General features: G+C 39.2%; 2 protein-coding genes across 5 annotated transcripts in view; one reads left to right on the top strand and one right to left on the bottom strand.

The window, feature by feature from the left end:
- The window catches only part of LOC108065310 (uncharacterized protein C2orf42), an 87,184-nt gene extending 67,475 nt beyond the window's left edge, over positions 1–19,709 (top strand). Inside the window, exon 5 of the mRNA XM_017153244.3 lies at positions 19,688–19,709. The gene's annotated coding sequence lies outside the window, so the exon portion shown is untranslated. The remainder of the gene's footprint in view (positions 1–19,687) is intronic.
- The window catches only part of Ptp99A (Protein tyrosine phosphatase 99A), a 135,301-nt gene that overhangs the window by 64,802 nt on the left and 46,432 nt on the right, over positions 1–24,067 (bottom strand). For all 4 annotated transcript variants that reach the window (XM_017153241.3, XM_017153238.3, XM_070216211.1 and 1 more), the window contains exons 4-8: positions 23,033–23,159; positions 22,534–22,657; positions 17,289–17,470; positions 14,640–14,827; positions 9,382–9,496 (exon numbers count right to left, since the gene is read on the bottom strand). In XM_017153241.3, coding sequence (XP_017008730.1) covers positions 9,382–9,496; positions 14,640–14,827; positions 17,289–17,470; positions 22,534–22,657; positions 23,033–23,159 — 736 coding nt within the window. The remainder of the gene's footprint in view (positions 1–9,381; positions 9,497–14,639; positions 14,828–17,288; positions 17,471–22,533; positions 22,658–23,032; positions 23,160–24,067) is intronic.

The raw sequence follows: 24,067 nt of genomic DNA, 5'->3' as shown, positions 1-24,067 counted from the left end.
ACGTTTGTTTTTAGGGGATTTAAGGCTGCCAGGCACTTAATTGCTTAGATTTGTTTAATTTAAGCCGATTATACACGACCACAATTTGTTAAAAGCTTTCAGTGTGCGATTGTGATTGTGATTGTGCGACGCCCAGGTGTCAGGTCTATTATCCATTAATCGATATGTCATTGGATTGGGTTCGAAAAATGGATTGGGAAGTACGGGATCACGGAAAGAAAACATAGTGCTTTAGAGATATTTTTCGAAAATAAATCTTGAAATTTAATTAAAAAATAAAGAAAGTGTAATTAAAAGTAAAAGTTACTAATGGATAAATTATCACTAAATATTAGTTTTTAATTAGCTGACATTAAAAATGTGTTTTTTTAAATGTAAGGAAAGGAAAGTTAAGATAAACTTTCTTATTTTTTCTCTAAGTTTCCTTGAGTAATAATAAGTTTTAATTTACAATTTTAAAGTACATAATTTTTTGCCAAGTGCTTGCACATGTGATAGCCAAACTATGCGAACCTTAACCTTATCGAACACCCGTCAATGGCCGAAATGGAACGGAGGAAAATGGCAGGGAAAAAAAGTTTGGAAAAATGTAATCAAGCACGTAACTTGCACAAATTTTCTGCACTTTTGCCGAAGCCAAAAGCGGCAAAAGCCCCCAGGCCAAAACGCACACATACACACTAGCGTACACTCAGAAAAAAAATCGCCCTAAATTTTAGAAAATCGCCATACTTTGAAAATCGCCTTGAAATTCAGAAAATATTTCTATTTTTCAGAAATATTTTTCTAAATAATAAGAAAAACTTACCCTGATTAGATCAACTCCTCTTGTTATCCACTTTTAGAAAAATTTTCTGTTATTCAGAAATTTTTCTTTCAAACTAAGAAAAAATCGCCTTACATTTTAGAAAATTGGCCCAATCGGTAGCCTAGGGGTCTAATGCGAGCGGATTATTTGTTTTCTACGCTTATATTCGGAAGCGTGTGTTCGATCCCACGTCGAGGCGGACATTTTTTGCGTCTTTTTTTTTTTTTTTTTGCGCATTAAAATGTATACTTTAATACAAATAAGGATTTAGGTAAGCTAACACACACATAATGGATAAATAAGAGTATAAACCTAGAACCCAAGAGAACAGAATGAGAATGTACTTTGTACAGCGCCTCTCGTGATGCTTCCCTGGCGCAGCTAGTAGAGTGTTTGACTGCAAACTGTGAGGTAAGGGGTTCGAATCCCGCGAGCGACCAAAATGTTTTCCTCAAGATAGTAAGTTATTTGATTTTTATGTTTATCATTAATAAATAATATAATAATTTCAGTTATTATTTCAGTTACAATTAAAGATTAAAAGTGTGTTTGTGTACAAGCATCGTGACGTCATCCATGTGTTTAAATAGAGGAGAGAAAAATAAGTTGAAAAACGAGAACCCCAACAACAACACCCCACACCGACAGACTCCACCCAGTCGGCATAACTCCCGATTCCCCGATTTTTTTTTTCTTCTTCTTATTCAATTTTGCAAGAACTAACCCTAAATTTAAGAAATTTTTTTCTAATTTTTAGAAATATTTTTTCTAAAAGGCAAGGCGAGCTGCCTTTGGCTTAAAAAGTATGGCGATTTTCTAAAATTCAGGGCGATTTTTTTTCTGAGTGTAGAGTAACATGAACGGTGACAGACACGCACGCCTGAGTGCTGCCACGCCCACACTAACACAGATACCAAACCGCCCACACACACACACAGGAACACACACTGCGATACTGAGGTGCCATCAAAAAGATTGCCGGCTGTCCTGTTTGCCCTTGTTGTTATTGCAATCCTTTTGACTATGAACAGCAGGCAAAAAAAAAAAGAAAAATGTGAAAAGAAATCGAACAGGAAAAAAGATTGTTCCCCTTCACAGGATCAAAATACAAAAAGTCAAAAGAAAAGTTAAAGACTTTAAAATCCGCCCCGGGCCAAAGTGATTGAGCGTGTGTCGCAACGAGAGCAGGGAATTTGTCAAAAAAAAAACTTTCCAAGGATGAGTCGTAGGAAAAGGGAGAGCACAGGTGAATGCAGTGAGAGAAAAAACTGGGAAATAAATATCATGATTCATGAAGATCTATAAAGGGCCTGATTTTCTATGAACTGCAAACCGATGTCAAATCATGTCCGTATAGTTTTAATGAGACTTAGAATCAGAGAATAAAAAAGCCTACGCAGAAGTCCAAAATTTATATTATTTTTATAAAATATCATACAAATTTAATTTGCAAAAACCTTTAACACAGTTTTTGTTTAGATATAAGTCAGTGATTTTACTTAAGTAATTCAAAAGTAAAAGTTTAAGAAAAAGTTATTGAGCTCCCGAGAATGTAAACCATCCCAATAAAATATAAATTATAATTTATAAACATTTGCCTTATAGACAATACATTTTTCCCAGTGCCGAACGTACTGAGAAAAGAGCTGAGACTGAGACCCTGGGTGGTCTTTTTAATAGACTCATGGCCTGCATAGTCTCATGTCCCGCAAAAGGCGCTCAAAATCAAATGAAATTGATCCCACAGACAAAGCGGAAAGAAGGGAAATCAAAGGCGGGACAGGATGGGGTATCCTTTGGCAAAAAAAGAAGAGAGCGCAGACATGATATGAAATTATTTGTCAACGCCGAATGCCATTTTCAACAACTTTCCGAACATTTCATTTCGTTTTCATTTTGGCAGGCGACTTGCCGGTCTTCGAGGGCCCCGAAAACTCGTTGAAAATGGAAAGCGGGCGGAAAACCGGGCAGAGAAAACTGGGGTAAAGCGTCTTTGGGCTTTCATTTTGCATTACAGCTCGTCTGCCAGCGGCCAAAGGAAGAAGAAGTGGTAGTAGAGTAGAAGGAGGAGCGGCCCAGACATGCAATGACATCCATCGCAGAAAGCGCTGAAACTTTCTGATTGCTTGCAAATGTTTTATTAGCCTGATTTTCGGAAAGGAAAACCCCCAGCTGCCCCAGTCCCAAGAATGATATGTGTGCATATTATGAGCCCGAGATGTGGAGCAGGATAAGGAAAACACAAAGGTAAAATGGGATTGAGAACAGGAATCCAATATCGATATGAGTTTTGAGGTCTTTGAGAGTAATAGGATGTTCAGAGAATTAAGATAAACATAAAGTCGTTTTTAAAGTTGGCTGCAAAAATTATAATCATAAATTGTGATAATTCTTTACATTATAAATTACAAATAAATTATTTGTTTAAGGTAGCAAATAATTAAAATTAAATTTTTATATTCCTCCCTCAAGGTCCTTTACATTTAATAAGTTAACCAAAGTCCAAAAGCGGAATCGATAAATCTGGTAAATCTCTTCGTAGACTTTCGGTGACTCAGCCTGCTCGTTGCAAGTCCTTGAGTATCCTGAGCATCCTGAGAACCTGATCTGAACCGGCGGCAGGGTTTTTCCTTCGCCCCCGTGTTGCTGCTCATTAATTTCGTCTATTTAGGAAAAGTTTTTGCTGCCTGCGTTGCTGTTGCCTGGAACTTTTTTAAGTGGTTTGCGGTTTATCATTTTTGGTTTTGCAGGGAGTGAAAATGCAGCTGGCCTTAGTGCGCTTTTCCGTCTACTTTTTTTACTTCATTTTTTTTATTTTTTACTTTTTGCCGCAAACAAAACTGTGCGCAAACAGGAAATAACGGTAACGCTGCTTCATTTCCGCTTTTATTAAAACATACTTTTCACGTTGTACCTTATCCTGCTGCTGGTTCGTCCTTCTGCTACTTTCCTCCACGACTTTCCCCGCCCTTTTCTTCAATACTCCCGACTGTCTTACCGCTGTTTTTGCTGCGGGCATCTTACTACCCTGCCTCAAAAAAGAAAGTTGGTTCCAAAGGGTTAACCTACGGATTTGCATACTGTGATTTTTTTTAAATATCTCAGGTAGTAATGGTAATTAGTATGACTTTAGCCAAGAATGGTTGAAAAATAATACACGTATACTAATCACAGTAATATTAATATAATATAAACCAAGATATGTTTAATCTGACCATTTTAGAAAATATTTTTGCTTTGTTTTGCTTTAAAACAGTCGGAAACATTTTTCATTTTCTTGTATGTAGAATTTTATATCATAAACTAAATTCACATGTCATAAACATTGCAATATTATGGGAAAAATAATGAAAAAATGCAATGGCACTTAAAGTATATTTTAAAAATTTTTTTAAATTCGTATACTATTTAACTAAATACTGTGCCCTAAAAAAATCATAAAGCGAAGAAAAAATCGATTATTTCTTGTGCTAGTTTTTATTTTTCATAATGCACCCCTAATTCTGCTAAAATCCCTTTTCAATTAGACCTTCGCATTTCACCTTCGAGTGTATTAACTATTCATTGTGGCCAAGGAAAGTTTGTTCCCTAGTGTTTTATCTGCTTTCGTTGTTGTTGTTTCTGCTGCGCTTTCGCCCACCCCACTTTGCAGCCCACCCCCCAAAATGCAGCTTGTCACTTCCGCCAGCCAGCCGCCCGCAGTTTTCTGCGAAGGAAACTTGTGCCCAGAGTTTTGGGTTATACTGCACTATCTGTATGTGTTTTTGCGTTCTTTTTTCCGTGTTCTCTGCGGCTGGCGCTTTAAAAGCAGTCAGCGGATGCACTGAACCATCTTTTAGAGGTGGGCGGTGTTTTCCCGAAGGGGGAGGGGGGCGGGTCCGCTTTTCCACGAGGATTTTCAGTGCATGCAAACGGCTGAACCCGAACCGCAGCTAGTTGAAAGTAGCCAAAGGTAATTAATTTTGTAGCTGCAAGTTGAGGGTCCTGCTGCAAAACTTAGTCGCCGGTGTATTCTGGATTCTGGATCCAGAACTCTGGTTAGACGACCACAAGCTTTTGACAGTCCGCGCTCTCTACAAATGGATTTCCCATTTTCCATTTACTTTAGTTTACAACTCGGAATGAGTGGCAACATTTCCTCAAAATGCAAGTGCGATTTTTTTTTTGTATTTATTCCACCAGGTGGATCTGTGCGTGTGTCTATTAATTTTCTTGAATGCAACAGCAGCGAAATGCAGCCATGTGCCACGCCCCCTCCCCCCAAGGGCGTTGACAAACGGGCGGTGATAAATTGCTAGGACGAGGGGTTTCAAGGATAAAGTGCACTGCTACTTAGAATTTCCAAATTTATAATTATGATAACTTTTATTTAAAATCCTAAAAAAAATATAATATTTTGAATTTCATCTTGCATATATTTACAAAATATATTGTTTTTGCTTTTAAGGGCTTTTAACATTACATACCAGCAACATTTTTTATAATATTGAAGAAAAGATTAAAACGTTTTTAAGAATGTAAAAAAAAACGTTTTAAAGGTATTTTCAGAATATTTAATTTAAAGGGATTTATAAAGATTTCCTTATATTTTTACAGTGCTTAAGCTTTTCTGCATCAGTTATCCCTAACAACGAGTCTAATGGAGCGTTTGTTTTGGCTGCGTTGATTGTGCATTTTGGCCGAGAGAGAAATGGCGCTCAAAGTCATTTTCCGAAAAGCTGCTGCTGGTTATTTGAATTATAAATTTGATTTTAAAGAGCCAGCCGCCAGACGCCCTCGAGAAGTATAAGCAGAAATTAAATTGCATACTGCTACAGTGGCTCCAAAGTCTTAGAGGTCTTAACCAGTTCACTTCATGCGATCTGAACCTCGTAACCTCCTGCTGTCCGGCTGCTTCAGGTGCAAAGGGCCGTGTCAAAGGAGCAAGCCTCGAGGTAACAGGACGCGTTAAAGTCAAAAGTTGCCAAGACCATCAAGTGTTGCCATGTACACGGACAAATGAAACGAACGAAACGAAGTTATCAAGAAACAGGGCACAAAGCCATTACGATTGTCCGACTGTCTATCCTCCCGTCTCGAAAGCGACAAGTGTTTGGGGCCCCTTGAGCTGTCTGCAACAACGAAACAATAAGAAAAAGAGACTCCATTCTTGGCCACAGGTCCCCAGTCTTGGCCAAATGAAATCCAAGTGCGTGCCGGCAAAGGCGAAGAAGACAAGACTATTCGGGGCTCTCTAAGCCCGGGCCAATGTCAGAAGTTAAAACGCAATAACAAAGGCAGGAAGGCCGAAGGAAAGTGGAAAATATCTAATCAAAGACGTCGGCCTGTCGAGCGAGTGAAACTCGAAGGGCAAAGCCAGCGAAGCCCTAGAATTGTTTTGCAATCGTCGAGTTCCTTCTGAGGACATTATCTGGGTGGATAACACACACAATCAGCCCTCCTCCAAAGGAACTGCCGGATTTCATGGATCCCTGACCCGCTGCTAAGCCGCACTGCAAGGCTTCATAATTTTCACCGCATGTGGTCGTGTTGCAGAGTTCTTTGGTTACTTTCTCTCGGCTTTTGAAAATTCAACTCATCTGCAGTCGAAGAATTTTAAAGAAAATTTATCAAGAGAAGGGGTTTCTAAATTTTCCTTAGAAAATTTTAAAATAAGTTAATAATAATGATAATAACACTGTGCAACATTTTTAGGGTTATAAAATGTAACCGCAATTCTGATTTCATTGGCGGAAAGAAGTTTTACATACAAAACTTATTTGTAACGGCCATATCTTGTGAACCGATTAAAATTTTACTATCAAGTCTTCAGTGATTATTTAGCTATGAACCCAAGGAACTAAATTGACAAATGACTCTTGCGAAGACGTAGACCTAGCGCGTTAAAAATCGAAAAATTAGGCAAATTTGTTTTTTAACGCGCTAGGTGCACTAGGTGCTAAGTGCGCAAGAGTCATTTGTCAATTTAGTTCCTTGGGTTCATAGCTACATAATCACTGAAGACTTGATAGTGACATTTTAAGCGGTTCAGAAGATATGGCCGTTACAAATAAATTTTGTATGTAAAACTTTAACTCGCTATAAAAGGTAAACGCGAGCTAAGCCAGAGGAACCCAAATGGGTTTTAGCTTATTTCGATGAGTTCTTTCCGCCCATGAAATCAGAATTGCGGTTACATTTTTCATGTTGCACTGTGTAATATATCAATAATATTTTGTTGGCAATTTTTTTTGACAATTAATCCAAGTTTAAAAACGGTTTTTTATGAGACCCTACATTACAGAATTATAAGTTTATGCTTATATATATATTTTAAAATACCTATTTAAACAATTATATCGTGAGATAATTATTAAGCTTTTCTTTCGTTTTCTTTAACCGCAAAAATAATTTTTTTTAAGTGCACAAATTTTTGCTTTGGTTTTGCCTGCTACTTGCGGCTGCTTTGTGGCAAATATTCGGGGGTAATTAATCAACTGCCACGCGCATCGGCCACGCCCACCCGAAATTGGCAAAATTCTATTAGGCTCGAACGCGGAGGCGCCAGCTGGGTCTTGGCCTTGGCCAAAGTTGCTGCCTAAGCCGCTGCAAATCCCCAGAAAAAGCTTCGCCCGTCTGCACCTGCCAGGTTACCTTTTGCCTTGTCCTGGAATATCCCAACAAAAACATGCCAAACAAAAATGGAAAAGAACGTGAAAAATTCGGAAATTACTGAGTTATGCCAGCTGTCGCAAAAATCCAGAGTTATATTTTCGTTTTTCTCTCAAAGCAGCTTATACTCAAACCACCTTTTTGGGAGGAGAGTGACGACAAATCCATACGGGATGGGAGTGCCATCGTATTTTCGTTTTTATCGAATCTGATTTTATTCCGTTTCCGGCCAATCCCGTTCCACGCTGCCAAAGGATTTTCCGCTGAATTTTATGCTAATTATGCCGCTAAGCTCTTCGGGCAACTTTCAAAAGAGTTTCGAGTCTTAGCGCCGCCTTAGCCTTAAAAACTTCCCGAGCTGAGCGCAATATTTGGCCAAGACATCTCGACGGCGCTCGGCGCTTATGCAAACAGATTTGCGCTGACTGCAGGAAATTAAATCCCCCATTCCATTTTATTTCATTCCAATCCCCCGGCTAACTTCGGCTCACTCCGATAAATTCGCACACGTTGGAATTTTTTATCCGTTATCCCCGGCACCGATTTATTTATGGCCAACTGCTTATAATTTACGTTCCGCCGATTTCAGCCGGCCGGCGTCTATGGCATCAACACTTCCGCCAGCGGCGGCGGCGTCTGGTGATACCAAGTGAGACGCTGCCAGCGGAAGTCCACGTGGCGGTCCAGGAATCAAAGGAATCGGGGGATATAACAATGGAGTAGCACAAAGAAAAGGATACGGCAAGGAAAGGCATCGCAACAATTTTATACCCCACTATCGTTAATTTTATCAGCCCTTAGAAAGCAATCATTTTGGTTTTTTTGAGATAATATGGCAAAATATTTAAAAAAAATATTATTGCGATAATATCAATAGAATATCATTGGAACTAAAGTCTATTTACTTTTCTTTATAATTCCATAGTTGTTTAAACTGAATTAAATTTCTATTTATTTTGTAAACTAAGGACTCTAGTTCTAAACCACTAAGAAATTTGATTTGTAAATTTCAACCTTAAAGCTCTACATAATATATTTATTTACATTTATTAAAGACCGACTAAAGAATTTTGAATTACTTTTAAATCGGAAAATACAAAGATATACCCCAAAAATTCATACAAGTAAAGGGTATGAAAAAGGGGAAAAGACCGAAATAGAAAGGACATGCCTGGGCAGTTTTTGTTGCTGACTGAGCAGCATATGGCAAAAGTTTAAGTAAGCAATATTTATTTTGTATTTCTATTTGTTTGGGCGAGTATTCTTCCATTTCAATACAGTTCGCACACACCGACTGCGGTCTGCAGCAGATTTCGAGCTGCCGAGAGAGAAAAAGCTGTGGATGGAAAATGCCGGGAGAAAAGCGATAAAGCAGGAGAAGGGGTGAGAAAAATATGAAAAATTGCAACATATTTTCCTTAGCCTCTGGTCGGAGTTAAACTTTTATTTGTTTGCTTCATTGCATGGTGGAGGCATTTTGTGGTTGAGCGAATCTCAAAGTTGCTTTGCTTTTGCCCTCGCTGGCATCCATGGAAATTCGAAAGGAGGAGTTGAGGGAAAAACTAAAAGTGCACACAAAGGCGAATTTGTTTCTGACGCTGCTGCATCTGCATCTTGTATTGCATATGATATGCGATATACTATATAACTTTCTTTTTTGGCAGTTCAGGGGTTTTTTGGGGGTGTTGGTCACTTGTCTGGCATGTCAATAAGCCGTAATATTTGGAATTTTGCGGTTCCGAGATATGTGAAAAATAGTTCGGTCGATCGACTTATTGACTTGTGGCCATCGTTTGGATGCCTGACAGTCGGAATTCCCTGGGGCAAGCACTATGCGGCATGCATCATTGATAATGTGGGGAATCTGGGGAATTTGCATTGAATTTTGCCCAGCAAAAGCGGGGACTGAGTGGTACACTCACCTCCTTCGTCGGTCATCACCAGAATGGTGGTCTCCGGTCCCAGACCCTCGGGATTGAACACCTGCACCGTCACCTTGTACTGCGTGTATGTCTGTAGATTCTGTATCTCATGGCTCTGCAAGAGAAAGGGAATATTTTTTGGAGTTTTAGTAAGATTTCAGAGAAAATACGCAGGAAGAAAAAAAGATAATTAATATTGGAAACATTTTAAATAAATTATCCTTAGTATTTAAAGTAAAATTAAATTAAAATTCGAAGTATTAAAATTGTAAAAGTATAATTAAATTGATATGGCTATCCAAAATATCCCTTAATTTTCTTTTTGATTACTAACAACTTGATCAAATCGGTGTACAACAATATTACTGCAGCGATTTTAAAGTTTGTAATATGATTTTTATGAAAACATTCTTAATTAAGGATGAATTTTGTTGTTTTTTTTTTTGGCTGTGCACACACACACCAAAGGACTTTTCATTTGTTGGCCGTTGAAGGCGCATAACAAAATAAAGTGGAGCACTTGCAGCAAGTGCTTCTCCGCAGCAGCACCATCACCACCCCCTGCACCACCCAATTCCATCCTTCTCCCCCCTCACCCTTTAGTATTGTGCATGCTTGGAGCGGAAATTGCGCGTTGCATACTTTTGTGCGTTGCCGTTGGCAAATATGAAAATTGCAGCACTTAAAATTGATTTGCTGTGCGCGATGTCGGTGCAAAAGGAAATTGAGTTGCTTGGGCAACGAGCAGTAGTCTTTGCCTTAATTGCCACAGCACACACATCCATAGACAGGACAAAAACGAAGAAGAAAAGCGATTGCAAATTCAGAAAAATGTATCTACATTTTTTTTTAAGATTTTATTGTGTGTACTTCGTTCGAGATTAAAAAAATATTTTATAATCAATCAGGAAATAATATTTTTTGACATATAAAAAAGTAACAAATACTTATTTAATTTTTATACCCTTGCAGAGGGTATTATGATTTCAGTCAGAAGTTTGCAACGCAGTGAAGGAGACGTTTCCGACCCCATAAAGTATATATATTCTTGATCAGCATCACTAGACGAGTCGATCTAGCCATGTCCGTCTGTCCGTCCGTCTGTCCGTCTGTCCGTCTGTCCGTCCGTTTCTACGCAAACTAGTCTCTCAGTTTTGAAGCTATCGCGATGAAACTTTCTCAAAAGTCAAAAGACAGACGGACGGACAGGCGGACATGGCTAGATCGACTCGTCTAGTGATGCTGATCAAGAATATATATACTTTATGGGGTCCGAAACGTCTCCTTCACTGCGTTGCAAACTTCTGACTGAAATCATAATACCCTCTTCAAGGGTATAATTAACATGTTTGCGATTTGTAAATTAATAGGAATTATCTGCAAGGGTATATAAGCTTCGGCTGGCCGAAGCTAGCTTCCTTTCTTGTTTATCTTAAAAAAGGATCTGTTTAAAAATATATTTTACATCAAATTAAATGTAAACGAGTTTATTTAAAAAAAAATTATATTTACTAAAAAGTAAATGAACACATTTTTCTAAATACAAATCCCCGAGTAGCCCACATAAGCGGAAAACCGCATATCCTTGTGATTTTTTATGCGTGTATGCCAAGGACTTGTGAGCCATAAGTAAGTCCGTTCCGCTGGCTTTGTCCATGAATTTCGCGAGCGGCTGATTAAGGTTTTAACCAAAGGTCAAAAGCAGTGCCAAAACCATAAAACAAGCCGCAGACTTAGAGTGGTTCAGTGCCTAAAGCACCACAACTACGTACATATATGTGAGAAGTCGAAACACTCGCAAATGGTCAGCAGCCCTGGGCAAATTATGTAGCATACATTAGAGCGCTGCCTGCCTGAATTTGCCTGGTTCGCTGGTGTGCGTGTGTGTAACTGTATCTGTGTAGCTGTGTTCGTCTGCGGTTCTACCGCAAAACCAAGGGGTTTTCGACTATGCGAACTTTAGGCTTGTGCTTAGCAGCGGATTGACTGCCATGCCAACAGCTTAAGTGGCTGCTTTCGGCTTTTCAGACGGCGCCAGCCACAATCGCAGTTATTTCCACCAAAAGCGTGTTATCTTACTCGTCCGGCATCCTTTTACAGATGCGGTCAAAATAATAGGTTACTCTAAATGGATATTAAACAAATAATCTATATTTAATTAGCCAGACTCTTGTGGTTCTGAAGGTATTATATATTTGTGACAAATCAATAAACATTTTATTTCGGTTCTTAAAAAATTAATATAAATTTTTGCAACTAGCAATATTTGGGGATCACTGATCATTGTAAGGAACTTAAATATTTCCTTATCATTTTATTATTGTTAAAATAGTTATATTATTTTAACCTCGACTGTAGTTAGAACTGCGTTCAAAAGACGCAACGCTTGGATTTAGTGCTTCTATATGGTGGGCGGTCGTATAATTTCAGTTTATTTAGTCGCCAGTAAATGAGGCCGAAAATTTACAACTGCTTTTATTTTTATGGTCAGATGAAAGTTGGAACTGCCCAAGGGCGGGCCACGTAATTGATATAATGTAATTGATAAAGTTCCCAACTTCCCGCCATATTGCATAACTTTTGCGAAGTGTGAAGCTAGGGGGGATAAGCATCTAGATATTCTCGCCCCCCTTTTACGTTAATTAGTGCCAACTGGCAACAAAGAAAGGATCTACTAGGTGGTTGCAGACGAAAAAAATTTGAAACTACAAACAGATGGAAATTTTGCCTGTCAAACAAATCCCAATGCCTTTAACAAAAAACTCCACAATTTTCCCCAACTGAACTTGCTGTTTTATCTACACTCCGCCTTTTTTTTCTCGTTCATCAACAATATCAGTTTTGGACTACGCTTTTTCACTTCCATGTTTTTTTTTTTACCAACTTCCTTTGAGGTTTCGGGTGACTCGACTTGCCGGCTTTTATCTGCGTGAAAGTTGCGAAATTTATGCTTTACGGCGCAGAAATTTTAATTAGAAAATTGGCAAATTTAGCCCTGCAGGCGAGCGTTGTGGAAAATCCAACGCTCTCCCTCCTTTCCGCTTTTCCACCTCACACGTGACAGCTCAATGTGAATGCCGCTGGCCAAGGGAGGCGGTGGGAGAAATGGGGGCGTGGCAGGTCGGCAAAAGCCGCAGGCTCCTGAATGCTGATGCTGCGATATGGGAATAACAGAAAGCCATGTCCTGAAGTCCGCCAAAATGACTTGAGCAAAAAAAAACATGTACACATTGCGAAAAGGAAATTGTTAAATTTTAGTTTAATTCAATTAGCTGAAAAATTTAGAAAAAATAATAGTGGACTTGTAGTTCTTATTATAAATTGTTCAATTCTTTTTTCCCTATATATTTTTATATAAAATTTTAAAAATATAAAAACCTTTGAAGAAGAAAAGTTTTTTAGTCTCAAAGTAGTTGAGTTGTACAAAAAATATTTTTGATTAAATCAAAAATGTTATTCTTGAATATAGAAATATACATTTTTTTCGGTGCCCTTACGCCTGCGAAAAAAATAAGTTTAACTAAAGTCGCACGTTTCTGCCTGGAAGGATAATATTTCAACATGCCTGCGACATGCAAAAGAGAGAAAAATAGAGGACATGTAGACAGGGGCGGGTAGCTGCGTCTAGATAAGGACAAAATATGCACTCGAGCACAAAAGCGTGCCATGCTTGTGGCAATCAAGCGTCCTCCCATTTTTGGAAACCATCTCTATCTACCCACTGTTATTTTATTTTTAGGTTTTTTTTTTTTGGAAAGTCTGTCGCGCTGAGTGTCGTACGTGAGCATTATCGCTAATAATTTCTGCATATTTTAGCCGAAACCCCTCTCCCAGCTGGCGAATGCATCCGGAATGCAGCTGCAAATTCGAAAATGCATTCCCAGTGTTCGGCTTTAGTATTTGGCTCAAAGAGCCTCCAAAATGGCCGGCGGTTCGAATTATGCCCGGGGGAGGACTAAAATCTATCTGAAGTCAGGAAATGGCAGCCGAAAATCGTTAAAATGTCGAGCATCTGGACGGAAGGTAGAAAAAAGGCAAAATTGAAGCACTTTTAGCAAACCTCACCTGTCGTTCGACTTTAAGATGCTCAATAAATTTTATTAAAACTGCATCATTATTACCATTTATTTTATTTTGTCCATAATATCAATTACTTTTTATAAGCTTGTTTTTCTATTTCAAGATGAAATGGAAGGTCGTAATAAAGATCCCTCAAACGCTTTAACCAGTTGACAGATGGCTACTATTTAATTTACCAAACTAAAATTAAGCGTTTGGCTTGCTTGGGCCAAACTTCTCTTTTATTGAAAGGTATTCCCAAGTTATTTGTTCTGGTTTCGCCCCCACTTCATCGACTTTCCCCGATTGCCTTGTTCATTAGCCAACTTGCGTGCCCAACTATATCCGCACACAATAGAGAAACCCGTGGAGAAGGAAAAACACACCCACTGCCGTTTCGTTTGGATTCGTTTCGGCCTAGACAAGTAGTAACTGGCCCCAGCTGGGAACTAATCGTTAACAAATTGCCACTGATAGCGGGGTCCCCAAACGAGATATGGTAACACCTTGACAGGTGGCCAACGGAAAACACTTGTAACCCCCGGTTCTTTCCATTCAGGTGTGTGGGAAATGTTTTGCTTGTCGCCAGGTGTAAATTACTTTTTAATACGCCGCTGATGTGACTTTAAGCCGGCGAATGACAAGGTGGAAACACCCGCCAGAGCACACACACAGCAATTTTTCGACCAAAATTTAAGCCGAAACCCTGGCATTCGGAATCGGAATAGAAATCCTCGAGTTTTTGTGGCAAAGAAAATGATATGCACGTGGCAAGGCAGACAGACACGAAGCGAAACCAAAGCGAAATTGAATGACGCTGCAGGCGGGACACGCTCTCTTTTCCAGCACTCAAAATAAATACTTAGACTAAAAAATAAAAAAAAAAATAAAAAAATATGAAATTAACAAAATATATATATATTTTCAAATAGATCACAGAAACTCAAAATAATAACTTTTCTTATATCCTAAAAATGAATTTTTGAATTCCCAATTATTTAAACAAAAATAGTAAATTGGTCTAAACTTGACCTTTTTATCAAAATATCGTAATATGTTTTTTATAAGATTTTTTTCACTGCATTTCGAACTCGGGCTTGCATTTGCAACACGGCAAAGTGTCAGAAATCGTGAAATTCAATTATCTTTGGCCTGTACAACTAAATACACCTGCGAATGGTATAATAATCACAACTCACCTCCACGGTGTTGTCGCGTATGTAGATTTCCTTGGTATCGTTGGGATCCCGATCGCGTGGTCGATATGTGATGCGGTAGCCGAGGAACTCGCCCAGTATGGTATCCGGCGGAGGGGCCTTCCACGAGATGTAGACCGAGGTGGAGGACGTATTGTGGGCCGTTGTCGGAATGGGTTTGCCTGTGGGAGCTGCAAGAGAGATTAAGTCGGTTAAGGAATGACTGAGCTAGGCCAGAAACTTTGGCTGGCAGAAAAGTTCCGGCGGGGCAACTCAAAAATTCGAAATTAAAAACGCCGCGCAAAAGTTTCACCCGAAAACTCTCTGACCTGTCATGTAAAGCGGAACGTTGTCTGTGGCATTGTCAAGTTGTCACTGTCACGCAACATAAGTTGCAAGTGCCACGGCCTGTTTTTTTGCTAGGCCTTTGGAGTGGGTTTCAGGGTCTATGCGCCTACGTTTTTGGACGTCTTTTCTATTCGCAACCGAACCCCCTTTTGGCCTTGTCTACGAGAATTACTCGCAGGTTAAATGATGCGTGTGTCGCGCTGATACACTCAGAAAATAACACTTTGCTAGGGCAGATTCGAAAAAAAAATACTAATGCTAGGTTTGATAAAAAATTTATTTTAAGAAGAGAGTTATAGGATAATATTGTATTCCAAACATTTAATTAAAAATCTTAAGAAAATTATATTGAATTTTCTAACTTTAAAGTTGCTTTTTCTCCCGTGTTTTTCCGAGTGTAGCAGGTGTGCCCGGCTAAGGATGAGCTGGCACTTTGCCAGCCCCAAAAGAAGGGCGAAATACTTCGCATACCTCAATGAATTTATAAATAAATTAAAAGATATTTTGTGTCTTTTGGCTTGACATTGATGCCGCGTCCAAAGTTTGCTCTGAAAATTGAAAACTTTTCGCTTTTCCGCTGCTTAGATTTGGAATTTGCCCAGAATCCACTTTTCTGGGCGGAGGAAAAGAGCTGGTATGTATGTCGCTGGTTAATTTATGCATGCCGCAGGCTTAATTTATACAAATTGGCAACTCGGGCGGCGACCGCAGGACACACACACATACATAGGCACATACACGCATTCATAGCCCGCCAGGAGGGCCGAAAGGACCTTAATGAGCTCTGAAGACGAGGACACAGCAACACACTATTGACTAATTTGTAACCGCATGTGTTGCAGCTTCGGCAGCTTGGGTCGCATTCCATTGTGCGAGCGGCATAAATGGAATTTCACACCCAACCGAGCAGCCTACACTGAGAAAAATCTAAGAAAATTAGTTCTAAAAGGGATTCTAAACTCTTCAAAAACAAATTGTGGAAAAATAAAAATTAAATTAATAAAAATATGTTCCTTTTTGCCAAAAAATACAATATTTTTAGAATCTTAGTAGCACTTTTTCTCTGTGCAGCGGCAAAGTCATTTCCAATGTTCGTAAGACAAATGTGTTGCTAATAGCTTGTCGCTGTTGCCGCTGCTACAGCTACTTTGCCTTTGATTAATGTGTCTCGCGCTCTTAAAGCCTACGGAAAGTTTTGTGACTTTTTGGAGTCCATTTATACATATGTGGGGCGCATATACTATATGTGGAACACGCACCGCCGTACGATTAATCATTGTCTGTGGCAGCAACAGCAGCAGCAGCAGCAGGTGAAATGTCAGCCAAATGACACGGGCCTCTGAAGCTGAGGCATTCGGCACAAAATTAGTGCATCTAGCTGAAACCATACTTCGACTATAGTTCCCTCAACTTTCAGGAGGTAAAGTTCTCGGCTTTGTCATCGCATGTTAATGAAATGAAAGCGGCCTCTAAAACGTTAGTGTTCCTATACGAAACAGTTGAGGTAACAAAATATGTTACTTTCGGATTAGAATTGTTATAAAAATAATTGGGAAAAAAAATGTTCAAAAATATTTATTTATTTTATTTAAATAAATTGATTCTAGCTTATCATATATGATGTTGTATATATTTTCTACCTTTTTTATAATTATAAACTTAATTCGCAAAACTTTAATTCGCAAAAAAAATGTGTATAAATATCATCGGCTGCATAATTTATTCGAATTTTCATAATAATTTGGTTAGTGATAATTAATTTTTAAAATCCTTAACTCTCATTGTGACCGCAATTGTAGTTTCCTTTTGGGTTACAAGCGGACGCAGTTAATGTCATTGCCGGAACAGCAGGATGCGATGCGGGAGGTGAATCCCAGGTGAAGGAGCCGAGGAGGACCATAAAATGACGACACACCTGGCCTAGGCGATCCTGCGATGGCCTACCGTCAGCGTAAAAATAATTAAACGTATACAACGTGAGGAGACTCCGGCTTTATGAGGCCGTAATTGCTGGCAGTTGCGGGTGAAACTGGGAGTGAGTGGAAGTGGTAGGGAAAAACCGGGCGAGCCTGTGACAACTTTTCATTGACGGCACTTAAAAGTCAGCCCAAGTCGTTGGAATTGAAATGAAAAATTAATGCGATTGTAAAAATTGTTATGTCATGTGTCGCGTAATTTTGCCCCTATACGCTATACGCTATATATTACGTTATGTTATGTGGAACCGCCTACGCGAATAGTTTATGATCCTGCCGCCAATAAAGTGTGTAAGCACACAATAGGATCTGGGGGAAAAGGACTTACCCTCACGCAGCGTGACTATATAGTAGGACTCCTTGGACGGCGGACTGATGCCCAGCTTGTTGACCGCCAGGAGGCGAAAGCTGTAGACGGTGAAGGGCGTCAGCCCGGTCACCTGATATGACGTCGCATTTGTCTTTGTGTATATCCTGGCCAGCTGCTCCCAAATGCCGTCCTCGCCCTCCCTAAAAAGACGAAAACAAGTTGTAAGTTAGTATTTTTTGTGGGAAATTATAGTACCTTAATAATACAAATTTGTAAATTTATTTAAACAAGGCTAAAGCATATTTCTTACTCAACATTAATATATTTTATTTTACTGATCATTTTTCTACGACAACCATCTATAATTAATATCTTGCCGTCGTATAAAAACCTTTATTTCAAATTATTTAATAGGTAAATAATTTTAAAGAGTCAGGAATACTCAATTTTAAGTATCTTATGTTACCATTGTTCCGCATATCTTTAAATTACCTGAATTTTCAAAGACTTATTGACCTCATTAATGTATAGTGCATGCTGATGGCTCATTCAGAGGGAAAATTCAATGAACAATTAATCGGGCAAACGGGACGCGAGCAAACAAAACATTTTGATTCGGCCAAATTATTTGAACGAATCATTTCATTATTGTGCATTTATATTGCAATTACCAGCTCAATTGCCGGCACACAACAGCATGTTCATATAAATAAACTCAGAAATCTATATTTTACGTCTGCAATATACCAGGGCAAATGAGGAAAAGGGACAGACAGATTGAGAGCAGAGGGGCTGGGGTTCCAATATACATAAACCATGGGTATAAAATGCATTATGAAAATTTATATAAAACGGATGCGGATTTGCATGACACTTGTGGGGGTGGCGGGGTCCTTTTGGGATCCGTTCGTGAAATGTGTGCCGCGCATAGGCACTAAAATATTTATGCGCCTTTCTGCCGTACAAAAATACACCCGACCACCTATATACGTACCCAAAAGAAAAATCCTATATGTATATTCCGCCGATATTGTTGTTGCTGCGCATATAAATTACTCGCAGCCGCTCGCACAATGAACATTTTTCATGGCACATTTCAAAGTGTAGTAAATTTTGGTTTAAACTCACATAATTTTAGCATATTTTTTGGCACATTCTCCTTTTTCGGGGGCCTGCATAAATTTTCGGTCCCACCATCTAAAGTTTGATTTTAATGGGGCTTACCGATTCGGTGCGGCTTTTATGGTGTGATTAAAAATTGTTTAAATATGAGCCGATGAAAAATGTTGAACATTTCATGAATGGCGACAACCAATAAAAGGAGCCCGAAAACGAAAAAAATGGCCATCGGAAATTGTGTCAAAAAAATGATTAAAATTAATAAATGCGTGCGAGCAGCTTCCGCGTTGAGTGGGGCACATCTGTTTGCGTTGGCAATGGGCATTTAGTGGGTACATATAGTGTCCATATATATATATATATATATCGAAATATCGGGGGCATCGGGCCTGCGGACACGTTGCATTCGGTAAAAAATTGTTTGGCGACTTTATGAAGCATGGCAGGCGGTGCCCTCCCATCATCTGTCCCGAATGAAAAACATATGAAAAATGTTCTGGACCTGGACCTGAAACCCCGAAACCCCGGTTGGCAAAAAAGACGCCGAGGGAGAGATTCTCCGCCAGCGTGGGCAAAGTAACCACAATGGCAAATAAATTTGCGGCCTTTCCACGGACATGCATTGGATGCTTTTTGCTGTTATTCCACTGACGTTCTTGTTGTTTTTCCCCACTGGTAGTAAGCTGCTTTAAAAATGTTTGCTTACTTTTTTCATATTAAGCAAATGAATATGAGTTATTTATGCATCTGGGCGGGTTTGTGTTTGCTTTCCATGGGTATCGCTTCTATACGACCGAGGGCTATGGGCCAAGGTTCATGCACGAGTTGTTGAAACAGGACAATTTACTTGCGGCACGAGTCCTTAAAGATAATGGACAAATAGTGGTCGGAGCACTCGGCAGATAAGTCAGGAACTTGGTTAAAAAAAGACCACAATTTATAACCACAGTTTTGGCAGAAAGTTGGGCAGTTAACTGTACATTTTATTGGGATACCGAAATACATCGTTAAAATGGTCTAAAAATAAACTATCTTGCTGTTCAGGAATTTGTAAAAATAAACTATATAAATTCTTCACAAAATTCTTTAACACTTCAATTAGCATTCTTCATTTAAATTACTTTAAGCTATATTGTTTCTCACTTTTTCCAATTATAACTGTTTTTATTAATGTTTCCCCAGTTCATTATGCCTTTAAACGTATTTTACATAATGTGAAAAGTAAACAAAAAATAGCCAGCAAATGAAAATGTTTTCATAAGCGTAAGATTTAATTAATTTTATTCGTGTACTCACAGCAAAAAGAAACTGAATAAACATAGGACAAAATCAAGCGACGGAAAATACAGCTGAGTGAGATGTGTGGCCCAAAAAAAAAGAAGAAAATATCTGAATCATGAGCGGACATCCCATAATGATATGGACAATTTTTTTTATTTCGGGCTTGGTTTTTGGTGAATGGAAATCGAGAAACAGTATCCACAGCAGTTGATAAACATGTCATGTGTTGTGTGTGGAGTGGAAAACCGCAGAGTTTTGGCCCAGTTTTCGGTTGACCGAAAGTTTTGCCAACGAAATATGCGAAATACAAAACATCAATGCATTTATGTATGTGTATATGCAGGCACACACATCCGCCAACTGATGACATTATCCTGCCTGCTGGCTGTGCAACAGTTGAGGGGCAGCAATTTATGGATAGACTTAACGCTTGGCAGGACAACTCATCCTCAGCCCATTTCAATTGCATGGGGCCAAGCCGGCAAATCCAGCGTAAGGATGTCCCCATCATCATCATCGTCGTCATCATCTCGTTGATTCTGGCGTCTTTCAATTTCGATGGGAGCTCCATGTGCATATTGAACCGCCCATCCCCCCTTTGCATATGCGCAAATAAACCGAATCAAGCGAAAATGTAAATAAGAGGCGTTGTGAAATAAAGGGAGAGGAGGGTGGGGAGTCGATAAGGGGGTCCTCGACAGCATCAAGAACTCGACTCACTCCCATGTCGATGGGAATTTACATAAAATGCAGTCTGCAGCTCCACCTCGCCGGAGAATGAGAATGAGATGGCAACGGGGCAGCTTCATTTTGTGTACGCGTTACCCAAAAAAGTATGCTATGCTGCGTATAAGCTGATCATACACTGGGAGAAATGGTTTATGAAACGTCGAAAACAATACATAAAACAAAAAGTAAGAAATTTTTTTAGGTTAAGTAATCTACATTATTGATACAATGCTATAAGTTCTTAAGGATTTAATATTGACTTTGGAAATAAAGACTTTTAATAAGAAAAAGTTACCAAATTTTAATTATGTTTGGCAATTAATTTTGGAAAACTCTGCACTTTTCCCAAAGTTTCTCCAAGTGTAGTTACACTTGGCAGGCGGCGGCGCGTGTTCACATTTCCTTCGGTGTTTGTGTGGGTGCAGTTATTTCTTATTTTGCATAAATGCACCGCAGGCTCTGCTTTCCAGTTGGCTGTCATCGATTGTGCTGGGAACCCAGTGTCTTGTCGAGGACACGCCCCCCTTCCCCCTCTGCCACCGCCTCCGCCACAGCCCTCTTTCCCCCGGCGCTACTGCAGTTGATGGAAATTTATTGAAAAAGTTTCGCTTTTTGGTATTTTTTTTCCGACATTTTCGCTTGGCCTTTGTACCGCGTTGGCGGCGCTCGCTTTTTATTTCATGCCCCGCATTGAGTTCAAGTTATTCGGAAAATAGCCAGTGCCGCACAATGCCAGGAGTATGTGTATGTTATGGGTGTATATGTGCTCGACTTAAACCGGGGGAAACCCCCTTTGCACACACACACACTGATGCACAGATATGGCTTTATACGCGTGCCTGTGTTTTCTTTTCTATTTAAATGGAGCACAAGTGAAGTGCGTATCCCCGTAGTCATGCATGTCGTCGTCATCCTTTTACATAATAATTAAAGTACTGCCGAACCAATGGACTGGACCTGCGGTCCGAGATTTACAGTAGCAGTCAAAAATTTAGCAATCATTTTACTTAACTATTAACTATCTTGGAAAATATAGTAGGTACTTTAAAATATTTAAAAAAAATATATATTCTATAATTAAATAATGTGTTTCATAATTTTGAAACACCTTTCAACACTGAAATTAAAATTAAAATGGTTTAACCCAATTATTTTATAATTAAAACTGATTAGTTAGTCACTGCTTCAAAATGTATTAATATATTAATTACTAAAATTTTGTATTATTTTTTTATTAAAGCCATTTGGAGTTTTATAAGAAAATAAAGCTAGTGACTATCTTCAGTGCTAATACTTCAACCGTAGTTGTACATTTAAGCCAGCCGTAAACGCATAAATTTAATTGAATGCGTCCAGCCTGCAGACGTGAAAATCCGATGGGCGGGTTCAAGTCAAAGGCGTGGGCGTGGCTGTGGGCGTGGCCAGCTGCTTAGCATCCCAATGACGCTGATGGGTGCATTATGGCGATGGTGTGCATCCAGCGTTTCGCTTTGCTCGCTAATTCATTAGCGCAATGGGGTCAGCCGCAGTTTGCATCCTTTGGCAGAGCGCCTTTGCATGTGTCAATCATGGCCGCGCGTCCATCATCGCCACAGACAGCTCTTCAGCGCCCTTCGCCACCCACTCGAACACCCACCCATCCAACTTATCCATCCAACCGGCCAAGTGCCCACCCACGGGCACTTCATCAGCTTAAAACATCCCACACTGGTGAGAAAGTGCTGGTCAATTAGCTAGTTTCACTAGTTTAAGATTGTACCTAAAGTACTTCGTTTTTTTAATTTGAAAAATAATTAATTTTTTAAGTCAAAAACCTTTTTAAAGCTCGTAAGAATAATTTGTTTAGGAATTCGTATATTTTAAATCACTTTAAAAGGTGTCTAAAAGTATGCAATGAAAAAAATGTTTATTTTTCTCAAGAATCCTTAATAAAATAAAACAAAATTTTTTATGTTTCCATATTAAATATTGTATACTCTTTATAATAATATTTTCTCTTCTGTCATATAACTTTTTCGGATTTCAAATGCTTCTTATAAAGCTGATTCTTTTCCCATATATTCATAACTTAGCCCTTTCTTATCGATATTTGGCACCTCTTCTGGTGCTTCGTTCCCGCCGTGGCAACACTTACCGCGTTTCAATAATAAAATGCGTGACGGGCGCATTCCGCGGATGCTGCGAGTGCGCCCAGGATAAATTCACCGAGCGTGATGTGAAACTTATCAACAATGGTCGCTCCGGCGGATCGGGCACATCTGCAGGGAAGAAACGAGAAAAGTGCCAGCTATCAGTGGAATGCAAATGGAAATCATGTCAAGGCGAGGGCGACAACAGTGAAAACAAGAGTGTGGAATCGATGCAGAAATAAAGAGGAACGAAGACATATCGGGTAATGGAATCTGGAATTCAAGGGGGGCCAGCGGATGTTGGCCAAGTAAACCGGAAAAATCATTAAAGTAGTTAAGCGTTTCATTAAGAAAGCAAGTGAATGAATGCAAAGTGTGATAATTTAAATGAAATGGAAGCCAGGAATACAAATTGCAATCTTTAATGAGAAATTATAAAATAAATAAATGTATCAAGGGGATGAAACTGCAGTAATATTGTGATAGATAAAATCTTGAACTCACCCTGAACCAGCAAATCGACTATGGCCTCTGGTATATGCCGATCGTTAACCAGGCATATATATTCCGACGTATCGCTTGCTAACGAGGGCGAAAACTGCAGGCCGAAGTTGTCCGATAAAAGTTGTATCTGCAAACGAGATGAGATGAGGGAACTTAATTAGAGAACTCCGTTTGTCTGATCTGAAAATTAAAATCTAGATATTCAAGGCCTGACAGCCTTAACATGGCGACCGACACGAGTTTCCACTTTCGGCAGGGAAAACTTTTAAATAGGAGGAAGTCTTACATATAGCACATACTACATGCCTGCGAGTACATATACTCTGGCACAACAAAAACAAAATTTAGGAACTCTGTCATCGACCCAGCCTAAAAGTTTTTCCTGTATCAGGCAAATTTGTTTTGCCCACAAATGCCGGGCTCTTGGCCATAATTGAACTATGTGTCTTTCCCAACTTGAGCATAAAGCCAAGTTGCATTGGCAGTAAATTCATTCAAGATTTGTTTGTTTTTCTATTCTGATTTGCGGAAAATTTGGAAATTGCATGAAGCTGAAAATAATTTTCATTTCCATGGAGAGGCAGGCGCATACATACCTGCCTTTCAGAGAATTGGGCCAAATTTAATAAGGATTTTCATCACAGATTACTGTGATACTGCAAATATATTTCGGGTGAATTTATGTCTGTTTCGAATGGCAAAACTAAATTATTTCATCCGCATTCATCCAACAATCTATCTTTTGGGGGGGCTGCAGTAAGAGTGTATCTGGTTTATCTTCGCATGCCTGACCCGGTTATTTACTTTTGTATCTTTTGCCACATGCATGGCCTCAAATTACAACCTCAGTTTCTAAATGAAAGCTTACACATATGTGTGTGTGTTTCGGCCGATTGCATTCTGCCGAATTGTTCGGTCGACAGGCATTATTAGACAGGCCCCGAAAAATATTTTCCACAAATTTACCATGTGGAATTTTTAATTTCCCATCCGATTCTCCCCAGTAAACTCTAATTACATTCATCGCCCTTTTGG

This window comes from Drosophila takahashii, chromosome 3R (assembly GCF_030179915.1).
Source record: "Drosophila takahashii strain IR98-3 E-12201 chromosome 3R, DtakHiC1v2, whole genome shotgun sequence".
NCBI lineage: Eukaryota > Metazoa > Arthropoda > Insecta > Diptera > Drosophilidae > Drosophila > Drosophila takahashii.
This window is presented reverse-complemented; position numbering and strand designations above follow the sequence as displayed.